Source organism: Paralichthys olivaceus, chromosome 2, assembly GCF_024713975.1.
Source record: "Paralichthys olivaceus isolate ysfri-2021 chromosome 2, ASM2471397v2, whole genome shotgun sequence".
NCBI lineage: Eukaryota > Metazoa > Chordata > Actinopteri > Pleuronectiformes > Paralichthyidae > Paralichthys > Paralichthys olivaceus.
The window spans coordinates 19013594-19033167 of record NC_091094.1 but is presented as its reverse complement, the minus strand read 5'-3'; the positions used below and the strand labels follow the sequence as shown (position 1 = coordinate 19033167).

General features: G+C 42.1%; 1 protein-coding gene across 2 annotated transcripts in view; it reads right to left on the bottom strand.

Moving 5' to 3' along the window:
- plxna1b (plexin A1b) overlaps window positions 1–19574 on the bottom strand; it is a 179424-nt gene that overhangs the window by 13520 nt on the left and 146330 nt on the right. The window contains exons 14-23 of one of the 2 annotated variants that reach the window (XM_020086726.2): window positions 18499–18622; window positions 18232–18368; window positions 15308–15475; window positions 12185–12278; window positions 10973–11209; window positions 9199–9342; window positions 7611–7845; window positions 4064–4212; window positions 2369–2625; window positions 71–137 (exon numbers count right to left, since the gene is read on the bottom strand). In XM_020086726.2, the coding sequence (XP_019942285.1) occupies window positions 71–137; window positions 2369–2625; window positions 4064–4212; window positions 7611–7845; window positions 9199–9342; window positions 10973–11209; window positions 12185–12278; window positions 15308–15475; window positions 18232–18368; window positions 18499–18622 (1612 nt within the window). The remainder of the gene's footprint in view (window positions 1–70; window positions 138–2368; window positions 2626–4063; window positions 4213–7610; window positions 7846–9198; window positions 9343–10972; window positions 11210–12184; window positions 12279–15307; window positions 15476–18231; window positions 18369–18498; window positions 18623–19574) is intronic. The other variant, XM_020086728.2, reaches the window with a different exon arrangement.

Sequence of the window (19574 nt, the reverse complement as noted above, 5' to 3'; positions counted from 1 at the left end):
GAGGCATTTTGCCTGAAAGTTGTGTGTGACTGTGTGTGTGTGTGTGTGTCTGTGTATCAGACAACATTACCTTGAGGAACTTGTAAAGCAGGAAGGTGAACCAGTTGGTGAGCATCTTCTCAGCGACGGACTCCGTCCTGGAAGAGTCATAAAAGGGGAAGAAGAAGGCAATGGGTGAGGGGGGGAGAGGATGAGAGTGAAAAGAAACAAACAACAAACCTACTTGTCTTCATTGCAAAATAAAGCAATTAGCATAATTTGTGAACTTCTCTCGTCAATCACAAAACCTTATAAATGTAATAAAGTAAACCTCTGTAGAACTGGTGAACTAAATAAATACAAAGCTAAGTTGTCATTAATGAACTTATTTCATCTAATTTGTTAAACGACTGAAAGGGAGATGGGCAGGAAGGTAAAAACCACAAAAACAAAGTAAAAGAAAAAAGTTTTCTCTCCATTTGTCATCGTCCTCAGATTTACCCTCTCACTTTCCACCTTCCTTACGTTTCACACAAGGGAGAAACAGGAAGACTGTCTACTTATCCATTCCTTGTTTAGATGAATGAGGAATGAATGCAAACTATCTGAAATTTTAAAAAGGCTTCTGTTGGGTTACTGCGTTGTCTAACTAGGCCATGCTCCCCTGCTTGCAAAGAATAAAAATAATTTTGTCATTAGCAGAGCACAAGGTGCAAAAGGTGAGGAAAGGTACATTTTGTTGAGTTGTGACAGCATTAGATGTTTTTCTTCTCAACTTTGCACAGAAAAGCTGCGTTTTTGTGACAATGGAGGAAGAGTAAAGGAATAAAGGGAAACACGAGAAACTAGGCCAATGTGCTGGTGAATCTTGTGAAGGCCTGTAGCAGGAACACGACGTGAACTCCTACGCTGCTGCGAGCCTCCCTGTTTGACTGTTGAGTGTTGTTTGATGTATGTAGAGCATTGTTTTTTTCATGGCTGTCAGCAAAATACACCGGATGAAAGATGAGGCAGAGCGAAGGATTGGATGACAAAGGACGAAGCAGGCGAACACACCTGGACAGAACACGCTTTTAGGCATGTTGGGATTTGATGGTGGGCGACTTCTAACATCATCGTATTTATGTCGGATATGTGCCAGCACCTCTTTTTTCAAAGTTTATAAATGTGCTACAGGAGGAAGTTTTGATGCAGCCTTGCTGTCCACAGCTGAGTCTACAATTAACAAATCAAACTAAATGAAATCAAGTTGTTCTGTTCTTTTCGGTGAATACTGTATGTCTAAAAATACAAATTTCTAAAGCCTATCTTTTGCAGTAAAAAGACCAAAACAGGGTGAACCATGTGTAATAATTGCCAAGCTTATTAATGCCAGCTCCCGAGGCTGGTGTAGTTAACAGGGACAGCGTGTTGTGACCGTATGCCCCAAGAGGGGATTGAAAAAGGCTTCACACCGGCACATTGACTGAGAATCATTTATTTGATTAGATTTTTAATTAAATATCTCTCCGGGGAAAAGGAGGACACAACTTTTTTTATCATTTAATGTCTAATTCTAATTTATTTGGAGACAGGCCATTTCTCTAATTGTATCTTTCCCTAAATGCGTGTAACTTTTCCTGGCTCGCAGTCTGCTGTAGTTAATTTTTACTTCTCTTCTCTCCCTTTTCATCTACTCTCTCTATATATTGAACCTCTCTACCTTCCAAGAGATTTTCTTTCTTCCTGTCCTCCAGCTTCACCCTGTGTTTCTACTTCCATCTCATTGTGTCCTCTCTTTCTGACAATCACCACTGCACATCAATGCACATATTTCCTTTTTGCCAATCCTTTGTCTCTCTATTCCTGACAGCCTCCGTTGTAAATTCTCTCTCCCTTTGAATTCCTTGGCCCAACCCCCCCACCTTTCACACTATGTGCACGGGGAGAAAGAGACTGACTGTCTCTGCGTCTGACTGTGGATCCACTGGGAGTGTGTGTGTGCTCAGGGGTGTAATCCTCTCTGACAGGGACAGAATAAAGAGATAGGGACGAGGCAACGACATACACACAGTGTAAACCTCTAAAAGCTACAATCACTGCTCCCTGCTCACAGAGCATCATCTCCCTGTGTTAGCATCATGATTAGTAATATGAATGTGCAAAAATGTTTGCTTGGTTTTGAAAGTTCTTTTTCACTGTTAAACTTTTTGTTGCTTTTTCCTTTTTTGGAAGGCTAAATGGTCAAGTTACACACTTGAAGGCATCCTAACCCAAAAAAGGCCTGAAGACATATGAAACAGTACCTCAAACTTAAACCCTCAGTGTGGAAACACTGATCTGTGTAGACGAGACATGTTTTTTGTACAGAGTCAGAGCCAGTTTCAGTCTCCCTGCAAGTTTTTCGTACCTCCTGAGTAAGAGCTTGGGGTGGTTCTTGCTCTCCAAGTTTTTGTCAATGAGGTCAGACAGGAGCTGCTTGAGGACACCCGTGGCATACTCCATCTCCCCCTGCAGAGCCGTCATGATGAGGGAGGCCACGTTGCCTCTGTCTCGCATGGAGAAGGACCGCTGCGCCTCCAGAGTGCGGATGAAGGTAAGCAAGAAGTGCTTTTTGGTCAGCAGCTGGCCGAACAATGTCAGAGCCTTCTCCACGTTAGCGGGGACCTGGAGGAGAGGTGATGGAGGTCATGGTGGGAAGAACAATGAGAAGTGCAGAAGATGGTTGGATGAGGGAAAGGTATTAATTTGGTGGAAAAAGGGAAGAGAAAATGAAATGGAGGCGAGGAAGGGAATAAAGGTAGTGTGAAGGCAGATGGAAATTGGGTGAGGAGAATTAGAAACAGGAGTGCAGTGAAGAAGGGAAGAGGTTAAATGAAGTGGCATGAGAGAAAAAGTGCAAATCAGAAAAAGGCAGAAAATGAGGTATGCACAGAATTGAGTGAGGAAGAGGCAGATGAAGAGATTAAGAGCAGGATGAAGAGGAGGATGTGGAGAAAAGAATTGGTTTGCAGTTATAGTTGAGAGATGGATTAATGAGCACGTGTGAGAACGAGGAATATCAGATGAAGGGTACATTGGGAAAAGAGGCACACATTCCCATTCACAATTATATCTGCAATATGTATCTCTCCCTCTCTTTACCTCCCTCAATCCCTAACTGCCCCTCCTTTCTGCCGATTCTTTTCCTCTCAAAGCGGCGGGCAGACCTCCCCCCTTCTGAGGGAGAGGAACGCAGGTTTGAAGTGAGAATGTGAGCTTCATGCCGTAATAAGAAATTGATCTGCCTGCCAGCACACTACTGTGGCCTGTGATTGCCTGGGCCATACAAATGAAAATCCAATGGTGTGCTACACTATCGCTTTGGAATACAGTTGATAGAAACTGCGCACCTCAAACCAGAGTCCCTGCAGCCGCCACCTTACATGCGTGTCAGCACAGAGCAAGTGTGTGTTTCCATGTAACGTATGTGTGACAGTCTAATGTATACACAGGGAGATGGGGGTAGGTGCAGTTTTTTCCCACACACAGATTTAGTTTGGCCATGCCACCCTGGTATATTAACGTGCACATGCTGCGTTATGGTGTCCACACAGTCCATGTGAGTTCATGTGAGGTTCATGTGAGTGAAGTAGTATTCCCTCTGGAGAAATGAGCAGCAGCAGAGGGGAGTGTTTTATTGAACGTGTGAACATTGCTTTCTCAGGAGCCTCGAACAGGCTCTGTCCTGTTGAAGCAATCTATCACTTGCACCAGGTTTTAGTGGAGCTCAGACATTGCTCAATCCCCAAAAAAGAACCATCCCTTCTCTGTATTACATCAAAAAGGAACTTGGCCAGAAAGAAATATTTCACCTCAGTGTTTTTTCTTACTAATACTGGAACTCTCTTCTTCTCACTCAGTCTACCTCTAACTCAGCTGAGTCAGAGATGTTTCATAGTTTCTCTTCCTCTAAAATAAGTGAATAAGTTTCATTTACTGGAATAATCCTTTCTTAAAATGTCCTCTTTAGACAATAATCACTCATCTCAAAATGTACACACACTCAACTTCCATTCATTCAGACTGTTTGTGTGTATGTGTGTTCAGAGAGCTCTCTACTGACCCGTACCTCCATCTCCTTGAGCACAGGATGGTCCTCAATCCCGGGGAAGAGGACCCTCATGGCGTAGGTGCGATAGTCCAGGAAAGGGATTCCAGCTCCGTCCAGCTCCTGGGTGAGTTCGTGGATGTCCGTCTGCAGCTCTGCAAAGGCTGCACCAAAGGAAGGATGAGGAGATGTGAATTTAATACATTTTAAGACTTAAATAACAAAGGTATTACTACTGATAAATTGATTTGAAATCAAGAGTTTGGTTGCACGTTTTATAATAATCAATCTTCAGTTTGGTGTTATGCATTCTGCAAGTGGTGGCCCAACACAAACACTGAATTTATATAGCACTGCTTTAGTTTTGACAATCACTCAAAGTGCTTTACACACATTACATTTACCCATACATAAAGCGTTTCTGTACTTCTCTTTCACTCAGACATTCCATTCACACACAGCAGTCAAGGGCAATTATATTATTAAAATCTCTAATGTAAAGTGGTTTTCTTAGGTAATAATTTTTTTCCAGAATCAAGACTGAAGGAAACACAAACAAAAATAAAGTGGGGACAGGTCACAGCTCTTTATATGAGTTAAAACACCTTCAGCGCGACTCATGAGACTACCTGTGTCTCCGTGTACCTTCTTTCCACAAACACCGTGCTATAGAAAGGAAAAAGTCAACATTTGTGAAAGTAAGGAAAAGATGGAGGTGGGTGGAGGAGTAGCAGCAGTGAAAAGCGGCAATATGTGACTGCTCTGTGCTGAGGGGCAGAGAGAAAGATGGAGTGAAGAAGCAGAGGGAGGACGGAGAGGAAAGTGTTCTGGTGCTCAGTGGCTGGAGGGGAGTTCAGGATGGAATTGCACACATGCAGGAACATGAGCCTGTGAGTGCACACACATTACACGCTGCCACCCCACATGCATTTACTCCTGCAAACACACACACACTTTTCTTGTCTTGCCCCTCAGCCGAACACAACCTCGTGCCCAGATGATTTATGTGAGGGCACGTGTCAATGTTTTCACACATTCTCCATTCTGTGTGTTCTGACCCTACTCTGTACACTCCACTGGCTTCACAAGTCAAATGTAGAGGGAACAAATGGGATCAAATCCATTCTCACAATCATATTCACACAATAGTGCCCATTGCTCGTGCTTTTGGTGAACTGCCTCAATTCGATTTTTATAAAACTCCCTTGAGGAGCAGCTATATGGTTGCATTAGCTTAAATCTGTGCATGTGTGTGTGTGCCGTGTAGCATCATCCAAAACACACCAACACATGGATACACAACCCAAACAAATAAACTAAAGCCCAGACTAACAGATGGTGTGTGTCACCCTATCCCTCTCTTCCTCTTTCCTCTCTTCAGTCTCATTTAGAGGTCACCTCTCTCTCTCCCTTGCTGTTACTATATTCCTCCATTTATCTGTTTTTTTTTCTCTTGGGCCCTCCATCACTTTCTTCAGTCTTTTATTCTATACAGTGCCCCGTCCACTCACCCTCTTTCTTTTCATCACTCTATCTTCATTCTAAAAGTCAATATTGTTGTGAATAAAAAGCAGTTCATTCTACCTTCCTACTGTCCATCACTTATTTATATTCTTTTCTGTCTTCTCTATATTCTGATAACTTTCTCTTTTCAATCTGTCGATCACCCATCCACTTCTAAAAGCAAATATTTATCTACAATTATCTTCCAATCTTTATTTCCCACAACTTATCTCCCTGACTTAACTCTTCTCTGCTTGCCTTTCTCTTGTATTTCCTCTCTTATAATCTTCAAATCCATCTCCCACCAGCCCTCCTCTCCCAAGTAGTCCAGCTTATTTATCTCCCTTGCGACATCCCACTCCCTCCCTCCATCCATCCTCTCGTTGTCTTCCAGACAGCAGAGGACAGACAGGGTCAGGGCACCTGGACTCACCGTCACACACCCCAGCCAATCAGTTTGACCTGCTGTGTGAGTTTTTGGGTGTATGTGATTTAAGGTAGTTGCAAAAGAACAGGACATGAAGAGTTGAGTGTTAAGCGAAGTGGTGTGAGCCAATAACTAAGTACATGACTGGCACAGTCCTGCATGACTCAAGGAAAGACATTTGCTGTGCAGTGTAAAGAGCACATGCAGGTCGCTCCACAGATTTTACACTTTAAAATGAGTTTCTCACTAATGATGTCTTCAGGGGTTAATCTCAGTGTGGATTTAAAACTAAACCAAGTGTGGTTAGTCTGGATTTTAAATATGGGATGTGGACTGTAGAGGACTTGTGCATTTACCATAGCCAATAATCTAACAGAACTACCATTTAATTAATTTTTTTAGCTTGATGCACAAATTATGCCAACATCATTTATACACAAACTGCAGTGGCAGTATTTGTAAGAACACTCCATCGATGGACAAAATCTTAAAACATGATCAACATTGATGCAGCAGGACCAGTCTTTTTTTTATTAAACACACTTTATTAAACACTCTTCCCTGTCAAAACCCTGTCTCCTACATTTCCCACGATGCAATTTGAGCAGACACTTGAGGAGTGATATGTTTGTGGCAGCTAATGTAGCCTCAAGCTGCCTTGAGTGGAGTTCCCCTCTAACTAACTAAATCAAGTGGTTCTTTCATTAAGTCAACTCACTAAGCAATCTGTCAGTGTCATGCACACCTGCTGCTATTTTTGTAGTTCTTATAGTTTTATCTATTTCAATGGATGTAGCAAAGTAGCTAATAGGCTATGAAGCAAGCTGTTGTATATATTCTTATATGATTGGTGGACTGCTCTACACCTGCTGGAAACAGCAGTCAGTAGAAAACCTTATCGCTGCTATTAACTACAATAAATGTATGTTATTGTTTAGGTTGAGGTTCACTAAAACAGTCACCCAAGTGAAATGATCTCTATGACCATGGTTATTAATATTCTACTATTTATCCCAATCTCTCTCTCCAGATAAGACAACAGCATCACTGGGCTCCCACCTGATCCACACAGGTTCCTATCCAATGAATATATGCCAATGTGCTGGTGTGTTAGTCCCCCCTATGATTTTTCTTTGTCAAAACCCTTCTCTCACTATCCCTGACTTGGCCACCTCTGTGCCCTGTATCTATCTAACCTCCATCTCGCAGTGTGGATGGTAGTGAGGCCAGCCAGGCGGCTCTCTTGTGAGGTGGAGAGCCAACATCTGGTGGTTGGTTCAGATCAAAGTACTCCTCTGGAAACACACCAACACCCACGCACACATGCACACTCACACACCCACACATACACACATACACACCATTGCTACTTAACAGCAGGGGGACAGTTGGTAGTGCCAGGTAAGGGGGGTAGGGGGCTTGGGGGGTGTTGAGGGGGAGCAAAGAGAGAAATGGACAGGAATGCTGAATGGGAGTTGTGCAGCTTTTGAGGTGAAGGTGCAATGAGAGAGAGCTTTACAGGAAATATAAAAATGAGTAAGAAAACCTACAAGGAGAATACCAGCATTACATAAATAACTTTTCAGAGTTGACCAGCTTGAGGCACAACCTCCCGACTCTGTCAAAACTCACCTTCTTTGCACTCGAGGGCCACCCTGGACTCCAGGTTGTCCATCTGCAGTTGAAGCCGCTTGAGTGTGCGGTCGGCATCTCTTGACTTTCTCTTGTAGGCAATCAGCACCACTATGATGACCAGCAGGAGCAGGCCACCACCTCCGCCTATACCGATGATGGCAGGCAGGGTGAGCAGGCTGTCTGAGTAGATCTGCAGGGTCCCCGGTGAGTATTCAAAGCCTCCAACACGCACCTAATAGAAACACATAATAGAAAAGTTGCACACTTGTATGTTGAGCAGGTGGAAGAATGGCACTGCACAAATACGCAGAAGAAAGTAATGGCTTTTGTTGGCATGATACCAACTTTGTAGTTATAATAACTTCATTTCTATAGCACTTAGTGACAAAGTGCTTTACAACAAGAATATGAAATTCACAAACAATCAGAGTAAAAATAATAATAATGAAGATAATAAAAGTCATGGACATCATGTGATGAAAGCTTTTTTATAAAGATGTTTCTTAAGAAGACAGATAAAAAGGTAACCAATTCTGCAAGTCAAATCTCTTCTGGCGGATTGTTCCAAAGTGTAGGGGCCCTCACAGAAAAGGCTCTATCTCCTGTGGTTTTCAGCCAAGACTTATCTAAAAGAGCTGCTGAACTGTTCCAAGTGATGATTACCAAATGTTTGGCCTATACCTGGCCACAACTGCTATAAATGCAATATGATAGTGAAAAAATGGCATGCAAGGTTCCAATATTTAATCCCATGTCGCAGACACACACACACACACACACACACACACACACACACACACACACACACACACACACACACACACACACACACACACACACACACACACTATATGTTCAACCATATCACATAAAAACAGTTCTGGCTTGCAGAACATGTGAATTAAAAAAAGAGGGACGTTTTTTCCTCCATCATATTTTTTTCCTTTTTATCCCATCTTCAACAGGCTTCTGTCTATGAAACACTAAATGGAAGGAGGTAAAAATAGACACAGCACAGACCTCTTACGCCCACTAGCCATTTTTTGGTCTCTATTGAATATCAATACTGTTCAAATCCCAAGGAGGATGGCAGCCAAACGAGACCAATCAAAAGCCTCTAAGATATAAATACAGTCACAAACACAGCCAGTGGTGCAAGAGAAGGGATGTGTGTGCACGTCTGTTTGTGTGCATGCAGCTATGTGAATGGGGGAAGAGATATCTAGAGTAATTTATGAGATTTAGGTCTGATGGATGGGAAGGAAATAATGAAAAGAATGAATGAAAAGGCAGGAAGTGGATTGACATTAAAAGATGGGTGAATAGCACAGCAGAGACAAGAGCAGCTGTAGAAGACAGGCTGAAAAAATGGGAAAGCCAGATGCTCCAGAGGTAGTAAGAAATGAAGCAAGAAGATGATGAAATAACAAGTACTTAGGATAGAAAACTGTAACACAGAGGGGTATGATGCTCATCTTATAAGATATATAATATATGACTGTATCTGTATATGAAGAAGAGAGACATAGCACACAATGAGAAAAAGCAAAACAGTCCTGAACAAAGCGATTTAAGTTTTACTTACAGTGACTTTGTGTTCTCCGGTCAGGTTAGGCCATTCACACAACAGCTGGCTCTCCGATAGGGTGAGAATGCAGGGTGTCTCCCCGATCAGCACTGTGTAGTTCAGCTTAGTGTTTCCTGGGGCTGCAGGAATTAGGTTACGGCCCTGGAAACAGACACACACATGCGTTGTTTAATTACAGAAGGTTCAAGTCTGAGGTGGTCTCCAAGAACAAATGCAAAAGCACCAACTCCAACTGAGATTTAGTAAGAGAGAATCAGTGTGAAGAAACTTTAAACTGCAGGTAACCATAGCAACAGCACATCTGTTTGACGGATAATCATTTTCAGAAACTGACCTGCAACCTGAAAAATGTGACTTTCACTAATTAGATTATTTTATCCAAATCTAGTTGCTAAGAGCAGGCACATATAAAAATGATGTTGAAAAATGTGACGGTTGTGTGATGGGGTTGTTAAGTACAGCAAATCAATACTGGAGCACACTCCCCTCTCCTCTGCTACCTCTACCTACCTCTCCTCATCGTAATTCACTGTGCTTTAGGGAGTGGGAGGAATTAATTGCTGACAAATCTTGATGAACATCTAATTTCACTGCAATTATTTAATAGGATGCCATTTCTGAGCTGCTTATTTCTGAAATTCTTTACCCAGAGCATGGTAGGGCAATCAGAGCCTTTCATTATTGAATTATATTTAGAGTTACAGGGGGAAAGAGGCACGATTTTTCAATTTTAAAACTTCCCCCTGATTGGCCAGGGGAAAAAAGGCTTTAGTTTACCGTGAAATTGCATGATAATTTTGCAGCTTGCTCCTGAAAGGCTTTGAAGTTCAAGGGGAGAGGTAAAATGACAAAATATAGCGTGGGGTGGGGCAAACAGCGCTCGGGATTCAAAGGTGTACTACCTCTACGGCTTAAGAGCGAACACAGCTCTCTTTAGAAGTCATTTGATAGAAATCTGAGCAGGTGGCAGGGCAACGTATGGGTCCACTTTATAAACATTATTTCCCTTTGCAGCTGATTTTAATGTGAGTGTTTCAGAAAATATTTTTTTCAGTCTCCAAACCCCATCTGAGAAAGCAGGCAGAGAAATTACATCTTTCAAGGTTGAGGCAGATCTGAAGGAAAGATGTGTTGAAAGAAAAACTGTCATAGTGAGAGGAAGCAGGGAGGAAAGTGAATGTACAGGAATGTTCGGAGGAAATTATTTCAAATGCATGTCAGCATCTTATCAGTCCGGTTGGTTGCTGAGGTCCCTGCGGCATTTTCCAAAGATAATTATTGGGATTGAGCTTTTAACAAAGTTGATAATACTCAACATTTCTCACATGCTGCTTTCATCCAATAATGCTCTAGTAATTTGACAAATAAATGCTAACATCCTGCTAACCTGGCTTTGCGCTGGAATTTTATTTTTTTGTACATCTTCATTGAATGACCTTTGATAAAAAAGTTTTGATGCAAAGCCATGGTAGAGTCCACCCTGACATCATTCACTTAGACATTAGAACCATTTTTCTACTACATGAAAGAGAAGAGGAGGGGCAGTAGAAATAAAATGAGAAAGGTGTCACACAAATGAAGAAAGCAGGAAAAAAACAAGACAGAATAGATGATAGGAAAGACAAAGAGGAGAAGCACAGAGAGAAAACTAAGAAAGAGTGAAGCAAAGTCAAGAGAGGAAGGAGGAGAGGAAGAACCTGATGGATGTAAAGCAAACCTAGGTAGAGACAAGGCCAAAACAGATCAATGCTAAGAGCACGAGGCAATTTACCTTGAGTATGAGTGGTGAGCTGGGCTTCAGCTCCAGCATGCCTGAGGGGCTCAAGGGTTCAAATACGGGGTCTGGGTGGTAGCTGAAAGTCTCGTTTACCACCAGCACAGAGCGCACATCATCCATGACAAAGCCGATCTCATCAGGACTGCTGCCTGTCTCTGAGAAACCTTTGTCAGATCCGGCCACAGAGGGCGCCAGACACACCATCACAGTGTTGTTGACAACCGTACAGTTCTTCAGAGGGAGATAGAGAGAGGAGAAAGGTAGGTTTTAAATTAAAAAAAAAAAGAGATATGTTGAACGGTCAAATTCTTATCTTAAAACATTTCCAACTCATTTACACTGTTGCAAAGAAAAAAAAATGGTGCATTTCAAATTCTGATTCATAATTATAAATATATAGTGGCAGAAACAAGGTTGTGTGATGTGAGCGCATAAATGTCTCAGTAATGACAGAATGAAGAAGAGGCTGGCTTAATAACATCAGTGTTGTAATCAGTGTTGGTATCATCTGGAAATCCCCAGTGGGGTTCGACACTTAAATCAGTCCCTGAAGAACAAATTAGGCTGTAATGACACACAGTGGAGCAGAAGAGGTCAGCCACTCGCTGTTAACAATAACACAGCCCGGCAAAAGAGACCTCTGCATATTTCCACTTCATGTTATTGTGTGAATGAACATATGTCACATGCTTACACATGAAGGACAAAACAAAATCATGTTTTTAGGTGAACAGACATATTAACGAAGCTAAATAAAATTGACTGCAGAGAGGGTTACAAAGGGAAAAAGACGGGATATTTTTACTTTAGCAAAGAGCGCGAGTGTGAGAAAGGTTAGCTAAGCCCTGTGGTGCTAGGTGAAGAGAGGGGGGATTTGCCAGAGCTGCTTTATTGCTGGTTGACATTTCAAAGGTTAAACTGCTAAAAGGAAATTCAACATCAAAAACAAACAGAAAATGGGCCCTTGGCTGGTTGACCGGCAGGTCAAGCGTGTGCGTCTGTGTGAGTGTGCCTGTGATTCGGGAATGTGTGTAGCGTCTGCAGATCAGTTTTTCCACAGAGAGGAAGAGGGAGACAGTAGACAGTGTACGTGTAAGAGAGAGAGAGACCTCTGTTTCTATTTTGGTCTCTCCACTCCAGTCAAGTCACTGCACTTTGTTTTGTCAACTAAAAACTGTGTGCGGGTGTCTGGATCCAACCACTCACATTTTCTGACTTGGCAGATCCATACTTGGCTCTCATCTTGGGCTCCTTGATAGTTGCCAGATTGGTCCCAGTAATGGTCAACATGGTTCCTCCGCTAAAAAAAAGGCAACAAACAAATTATAGAGCAAATCAAGACAAACATAATCATAAACAATGGTACTAGAAAAGTAAAAAAAAAAACAAACATGTTCAACTCTGTCACATATTCATGTCTCTTCTACTCTACTTTTTTTCTTGCAGGATCCAAGTGCATACACTATTCAGCAGACCTACCTGTAGAGATAAATGTCAATAAATCTGTTCTCTGTGGGAGCCATGAGGGCCCTCCAGTTGGCGATTCACCATTAATGCTCACTCTTGCTGTAGCCTTTTGCCTGCTTATTCATGAAAGCCCATTTTCAGGTAATGATAGTAACGCTAAAGCCCTGGCATGAATTTTAAAAGCTTGTTTAAACTGATATTGAGGCTGGAGGGAAAAATAAGCGAGTGTATAGCATTACTCCTGAGAGCAGAAGCTTTTGGCCTTTTCTCGCCACCTCTCGAAAGCCAGGGGAGACATTTTTAGAGCGTACTAAGGTTGAACCCTGTATTATTCAGCATGAGATACACTCTAAAACTGTGCTGCCTGTCAATGATATGACATTATCCACAACCTTTACACCTGTGACCTATTCGGGTCTCTGCGACGCTGACCAGTGGAGACATGGGTAATATGGGTGAGAGTCCTATTCCCACCACACTGCCTTCTTGACAGCCTCTGCTGGCCTTAGAGGCTGAACTTTATCTGACGTGATGTGTTCTGACAGCAGCTAAATAAGTTAGCATACAACCTAAAAACTGCGGTAGGGTAAAGCGAGGCTGGAAGCCCAGTGTGAGTCACCACTGGAAACAATGAACAAAAAAACAGCATCATATTATCCAGATAATACTCTGGCTGACGTAAAGCATGGTTTCATACAGGGGGTGACACAAAATTAAGAGCATACTCTGCATTATTGTTTAAGTGTTAAAGCCTTGGAAGCATTGGCTCGTGTTTTTTCTCTGAGAAGTAGAGTACTTAGGATCTAAGCAACTAGTCATTACATCGATTCTATCTTGAAATGTAAATACACATGTAATTGATGCAGACATAAAAAAAACATCCACATCCTAAAAGAGGGCTTTATTTTGTTAAGGTCAGATCAAGCTGGTGTCTAAAGGGGTAAGGTGAGGTGACGTCAATAAAAGAAGAGGAAGAAAACATGAAGATAGTGAGGCAATAAACGGCTCATGGATTTTTTAAAGGAATCTATTATGAAAACTGACAAGTTGTTAATCTAAAGTAACTGCTAAAAATCTGTAAAGGTCGAGTGGATTTGTGTCAGTACTCGATATTTCCACAAATACAGAGTAAACTATATGATGTACTGTGGATACTGTACTACAGTGTGTAAAAAAGATTAAGTGTTACAGAATAGCTGCAGTGTCACGTTTCCGTGTTGTTAGCCCGTGGAACCTCCTCATGAACTGGGGAGCAAGTCTCAGTCATGTCAGATTTGTGTTTAGGACAAGGGAGGCTCTGTGCTGTTTGAAATAGCCCCGGCAACAGGGTCACTAAAGGGGATGCGGCGACAAAATATCTTGGTAAATAAAAGCATGATTGGCCTGGAGAACCATGCACCTTCTCCTCTGGGAGCGCTGAGTGAAACACTAAACACAAGCCGAGCACTGAGGTTGTTTCCCTCCCTCGCCTGGAGCCAACACTTTCATTCTCTTTCCCCTCACCTACCCTCAACATTTCATTCATCTCATTCCAAATGAAACTTCTCATCTGCTCACACCTCTTTCCCATGAAGACAGATTTTGTCTCCCCGCAGAGTTTTAAACACAGCCCCCATTTTCATCTCAACCCCCTGCAATGATGCAGTAGTGGATTGCTATGCTGACTGAACAGACAATGTGTTTGGAAAAACAGTCTAATGTGAGCTGTGCTAACAGGCGGTACTCCAAAATACATATGTGGCATATAAAGTATAAAACAGAATTGTTTGTTCATGTCGGAAATGTTGATGGACAAAAAGAAGTAAAGAGTATTTCTTTAAGGAACAACACAGCTGTGACAATGATATGTGACTTGTATAGTAATTTAGTTTGTTCTTCAGCTTTTTGATCTCTGGCTATTCTTTGGGATGCATCTATTACCTGGATACCAGCTTTAGATGATTTTAAGTTAATGCAACAGAAGAAAATAACATGCAGTAAAATAAATTTAATAATGTTCGACAAGAACCAAGAACTATACTTTTTCAGTAAACGAGAGAGTCAACACTGTTTGTGTGTGTGTGTGTGTGTGTGTGTGCGAGCTGACTTCATATCTGAGCTGTGGAGTAGAGGAGTTTCTAGGTCAAACCAGTGAGCCCATTAGCATTTGCCGGCTCCGAGCTTTTTTTTCCTCCTGAACACAGCTTGTGTTTGCACAGGAAATCTTCCTGTGGCTATGTAGTCTCATTTCAATAAGTCAAATAATATTTACAGATACATCTCTGCTGCAGCTCATCAACTAGGAGTGCACTGCTTCAGGAGCCTCCTTCACTGCTGTTCCTGCTCTCAAAGATTTACTTTTGAAACATAAAGATAAACAGAATAAATAATATGCCTTTGAAAAGCAGGATGACTGTGAAAACAGAGAGGAATGTTCAGGTTTTTGTTTTTTTTCCCAGAGCCAGTCAGGGACTGTATGCCAGCTGAATAATACTTTTATCACATTTTACATACTGTAATGTTCATATTTCAGTAATTAAACAAAAAAAGGATTAATGTATAGCACACGCATCACCAGGGATCAATAAAGTATTTATGCATTTGTATCTGTTCTATAGATCAGTACATCAAGCAGAATTGCAGATGAAACACTAAATTGATGTAAATTATAGATAATGAAACAATCATGTGACATGCTGATTTATTATACAATGATGTCTGATGAAGTTTGCTATATTGTGCAGCGGAATAATATAGCTTAGTTGAAGGTCTGACATGCAGGTTGTATATTGGGGATTAATTAATCATTCCGTTTTGTCTCTGTCACAGAAAATCTTCCACATTCATAGAAGAGGTTCATCTTTGCTCTGATTGGCGCCTCACCTGGCGATACTCCAATCAGGCTCGATCTTGAGGATGGTTGGATCATCTGTGTAGTTGAACTTGACCTCTGGGTTCCTCAGCTCAGCAGCGTTGATGTCTACCATGACTGGAGTAGTTCCTGGATTTTGTCCCGCCGGGGTGACGCACACTATCTCCTTACTAGTCCGCCTGGAAGAGCAATAGATGAAGGGAGGAGGTGAATATGAGGGAGAAAGATTGAACACAAAAAGCTCTATGAAGGTCTTTCTTTAAGTGGACTGTGTGCTCAAAGGAACAATACTCTGGGAGGACTTGAAGGTAGGTACTGAAACAGACAGACATTTTTTTTAAGTGGTCACATCTGATAAATAATTTAGAAATTATTTATCAGATGCGATAAAAAAGCAAGTACACACACAAACTGGTGACATAGTCACCCATCCAACATCTTTCACTCCGTCCAGCCTTAGTTTCATCAGCCCGAATCACAGAGGGCTTGACTTCAAAGCTCCTCTCTCTTTCTATCTCTCTCTCTGTCTGTCTCTCCTTCCCTCCTGCGCTTTCTCTGGCTAATAGATCTGAAGTGGCAGATCAGGCTGGTCTTGTCTCTGTGTGATGTAACTCTCTTCGTAGCAGACAGGCGGCCAGCTGTGACCTGCTGGGAAACTTTGTGCCACTGCCAGAAACTTTGTGCTCTACTCCAGTGACTCTTTCCACTGGGCCCTCCCCTCTGTCAGGGGGGGACACCGTCGGCCAAGCAGCAGGGATATGTCTACCTGTGAGGCTGCACATGTGTGTGTGTATTGAGTAGGTGTGCTCACACTGTGAGCAGGAGAAGTTTAACATTGTGTGAATTTTGTTCACTCATCGTCTGCTGACATCCTGCAGTTACAGTGTGTGTAAATTGGTGTGTTTGAGTTGTATAAGCGAGTTGGCGGGTGCCGCACTGTGAAATTTTGATCTGTAAACAAATCCTTCCCTGGTATCTGCTGTGAAAGTGAAATCCATGAAAAGATGGAAGATGATGGAGAAGTTGAAACATGCTTTGGCAGCTCTATCATGGCAGGCTGCGGTGGGGTGGAGTTGGGCGACTGAGCGAAAATGGCAAACGAAAAACAGAAACAGGGTCTAGGTGGCTTAGCCGGATATATTTCTATTGTCTCCCAGGAGGCACTTTCAACAGTGTCTTAAGACTGAGAGGGAACTGAAGAGGGGATGAAGATAGATGAAAAAAATGAAGGACAATATAAAAAACAGGCTTTCCACATTCCACTAGTGCTGTGTTTCCACGGAAACCATTTCCCCAACACTGTCACTGTCAAGAGCGCCTGTGGTGCCGCGTATGTATTTTTGACAAGGTTGCAGCCACACAAAAGAAAGCCAAGAGGGGATACAGAGAGAAAAGGAGTTGCAGAGGGAGATAAGAGGATGAGTGACTCGGGGTAAATAGGTTTTGATTAAAGCCGAGGCCCCACTGAATACAAAGACACATTAAAGAGATGGACTCAACCAGTTCATTACTTTGGTCATAAAGGTTATTGCTGCTCAGTGAATGAAAGGCCAAGACTATTATGTTCACCTTTCTGAGGATGTGCTATAGAGCTTTAAATTGGCCTTTACTTTTCTTTTGATATGATATGAAAAGAACTTGATAGGTCCAAGCTCATTAGTTTAACCTGTGACATGTTGCCTGAGAGAGCGACAGAAACCACTATAATATAAACACCAGCATTTTGAAGAATTTGCTTCGAAGGAGAAACAAGAAAACAGAAACATTACAAACTCCAGTCTAAAGCCTTTCAGTATATAGGTGATTGCTTTTGTTAACCACCAACCTTCTCAGCGTTGTTTCTTTTCTCTGCCATTTACAAGACACCAAACATGGGTGGATTTAGTCCAGAGCTCAGTTTCAGTCAGTTTGCCAGGAAGAGACTCAATAGAGTTCTTGGCTTGAGGAATTGAGTCATATCAAATTAGATCTGTGTCTCCTCTCCGCAAAATCTCTCACAGAGTGAGTGACAACAGAAGATAACAGTGGCAAATCATTCAAATAACCAAAAGTTCAAAGTAGGCAAAATGTGAGTTGCCAATTACCAGCAAAACCATATCTTTCAAAATTATAGTCATATCTATGATCAAATATGGGCCATGCACTTAAGTCATTCACAGCAACACTGAACAAAACATCAGTTTTCCAGAGTAAAGCTACACTATCATTCTCAAAATTACATTGAATTATAGTACTGCAGGTCTTCCTATGACTGTTTTTTTTCATTTTTCAGCAAATCAGCACATACATTCATCCATCCCATCCCTCTAAGTCTTCAACGAACCTAACCCCAATCTACATGTCCTTGGGCTGCGGGGAGGAAGCCGCAGGTTTTCAGTACCTGAAAACCTACGCATACACAGAAAGAACATGCAAATTCTAGTCACTAACCAAAAGGTGAAAACAGAATTACTGTAGCTACTAAATAGAAACTGTGGCAGACTGAGGAAGAAGGTTTTAATTCTGTGTTTCAGAATTAAAACCAGCCACACTTGATTATAGTGTATCTTGTAACAGTCATGTCACATGCACATTGTTCTCCACTGTTTAGAAAGCTTTGAATAACTCACTCCCTGCCTTCAGAGCAGCACAATGGAAGTTTAAACAGCCAATTTCCCCAGTGATCTAAGCCTCTATACATAGGTCTACAAGCAGCAGGGCATTTGTGAATAAGTGACAAAACAGTATCTCAAAAAGTCTTCCATGAAAATCAATACTGAATCCCAGAGCTATCATTAGAGATGATGGACTTTAACAAGGAGGACTAAAAATAAAAAGTTTTGCCATGAAAAAAAGCATTTTTATAGTAACACTTGTAAGGTAATAGTTAATCCAAGAAAATAATATGTTGCATTTCACCTGAAACACTGGTGTTAAGTAGTTTGAATTTACTGACCTCTCGAACTGACAGGGGTGAAGTCCTATCTTCACAGCTACAGCACTCCCTGCATTGAGATGACTGCCTTCAATGGTGATCCTGGTTCCTCCAGACAGTGGTCCAGTGGAAGGATGGACACGGGTAAAGTACGGAGACTGAGGAGCGACACACAGACAGAGTGTGGTGGAACGTGACTTATTGGCTTGTCCAGGAAAACAGAATCCTGTATTAAAAATGCATGCATAAAGCTTTGCCGTAGCTGTATCTGGAATAAGCAACACTCACCACAAAGGTGAAGGCTTTCGTTGAGACTGCTTTGTAGTCAGGGTGAATGCAGTCCCTCACGCACACCTCCACCTGAGCCTCCTGCACCCTGTAACCTGTTGCATCATTGAGCCGACACACAATCCTGAAAAAGGGAAACACACAGGTGGAGAAGAGAGATTGATCATCACAATTATCACAAAGTTTTCTTTCAGTGTTAGCTTAAGAATAAGAAACATTTTTTTAGTACTTAGAAGAAGAAAACGAAGTAAAGAAAAGACAACAGGGGGGGTAACAGCACAGAACATGTGAAAAGAACGAGAGCTGCATTTCTCTTCTGCTCTAAGTCAGGAAAACATTCCTATAGCTCAGAATAAACTAGTTCAGTTGCCTTATTCATAGAAAAAACAAAAAGCAGACTGAATTGCTCTATTAGTGGAAATCTGCAGCATTAAGAGAGGGGGAGGTTTTGTAAACGTGTGTCTGCATTAGTGCGATCTGTAGAACTGTAAGCTTTGCACTTGGCCCTGGGCACTGGCTGGCCAAATGAAAATCCACTGGTGAAATGATTGAATGAGGGGAGGAGTGGCGGTGTAGCCCACAGGGAGAACACACACACATACACGCACTTCATGTTTCACCCACTGGAGACACACTTGACTGTTAATTAGCTGCAGCGAATGAAGGAGACAGAGAGAAAGGGTGAGAGTACAGAGGAGACAGGGAAGTAGAGAAAGGAGGAGAAAGAAAGGGGGGAGATGGTTAAAGTGAGAGAGGCTGATTAACTGAACAAGCTCATATCCTACACATCTCCAACACGTCTCAACTCTCTAGCCTCCGTCCTCCCTGCAGGTGGCCATGGCAACTGAAGCGCTGCAGTGGCGATGAATTTCACATTCCAGTGCTGTGTGCTTCTCTATTGTTTTTATTTTCCCTTTCATTTATTCCCAGGTCTCCCACTGTGACAGGGGCCGTGATTAAAATGCTGGACAGCTCTCAGTTCGACTGCGGCTTCAGCATCATTAGTGCACAGATGACAGGTGGCTACATTGAGCCGTTACGTGGTTAGAAAGACAGAAAGTTCATGGTGCATTTGT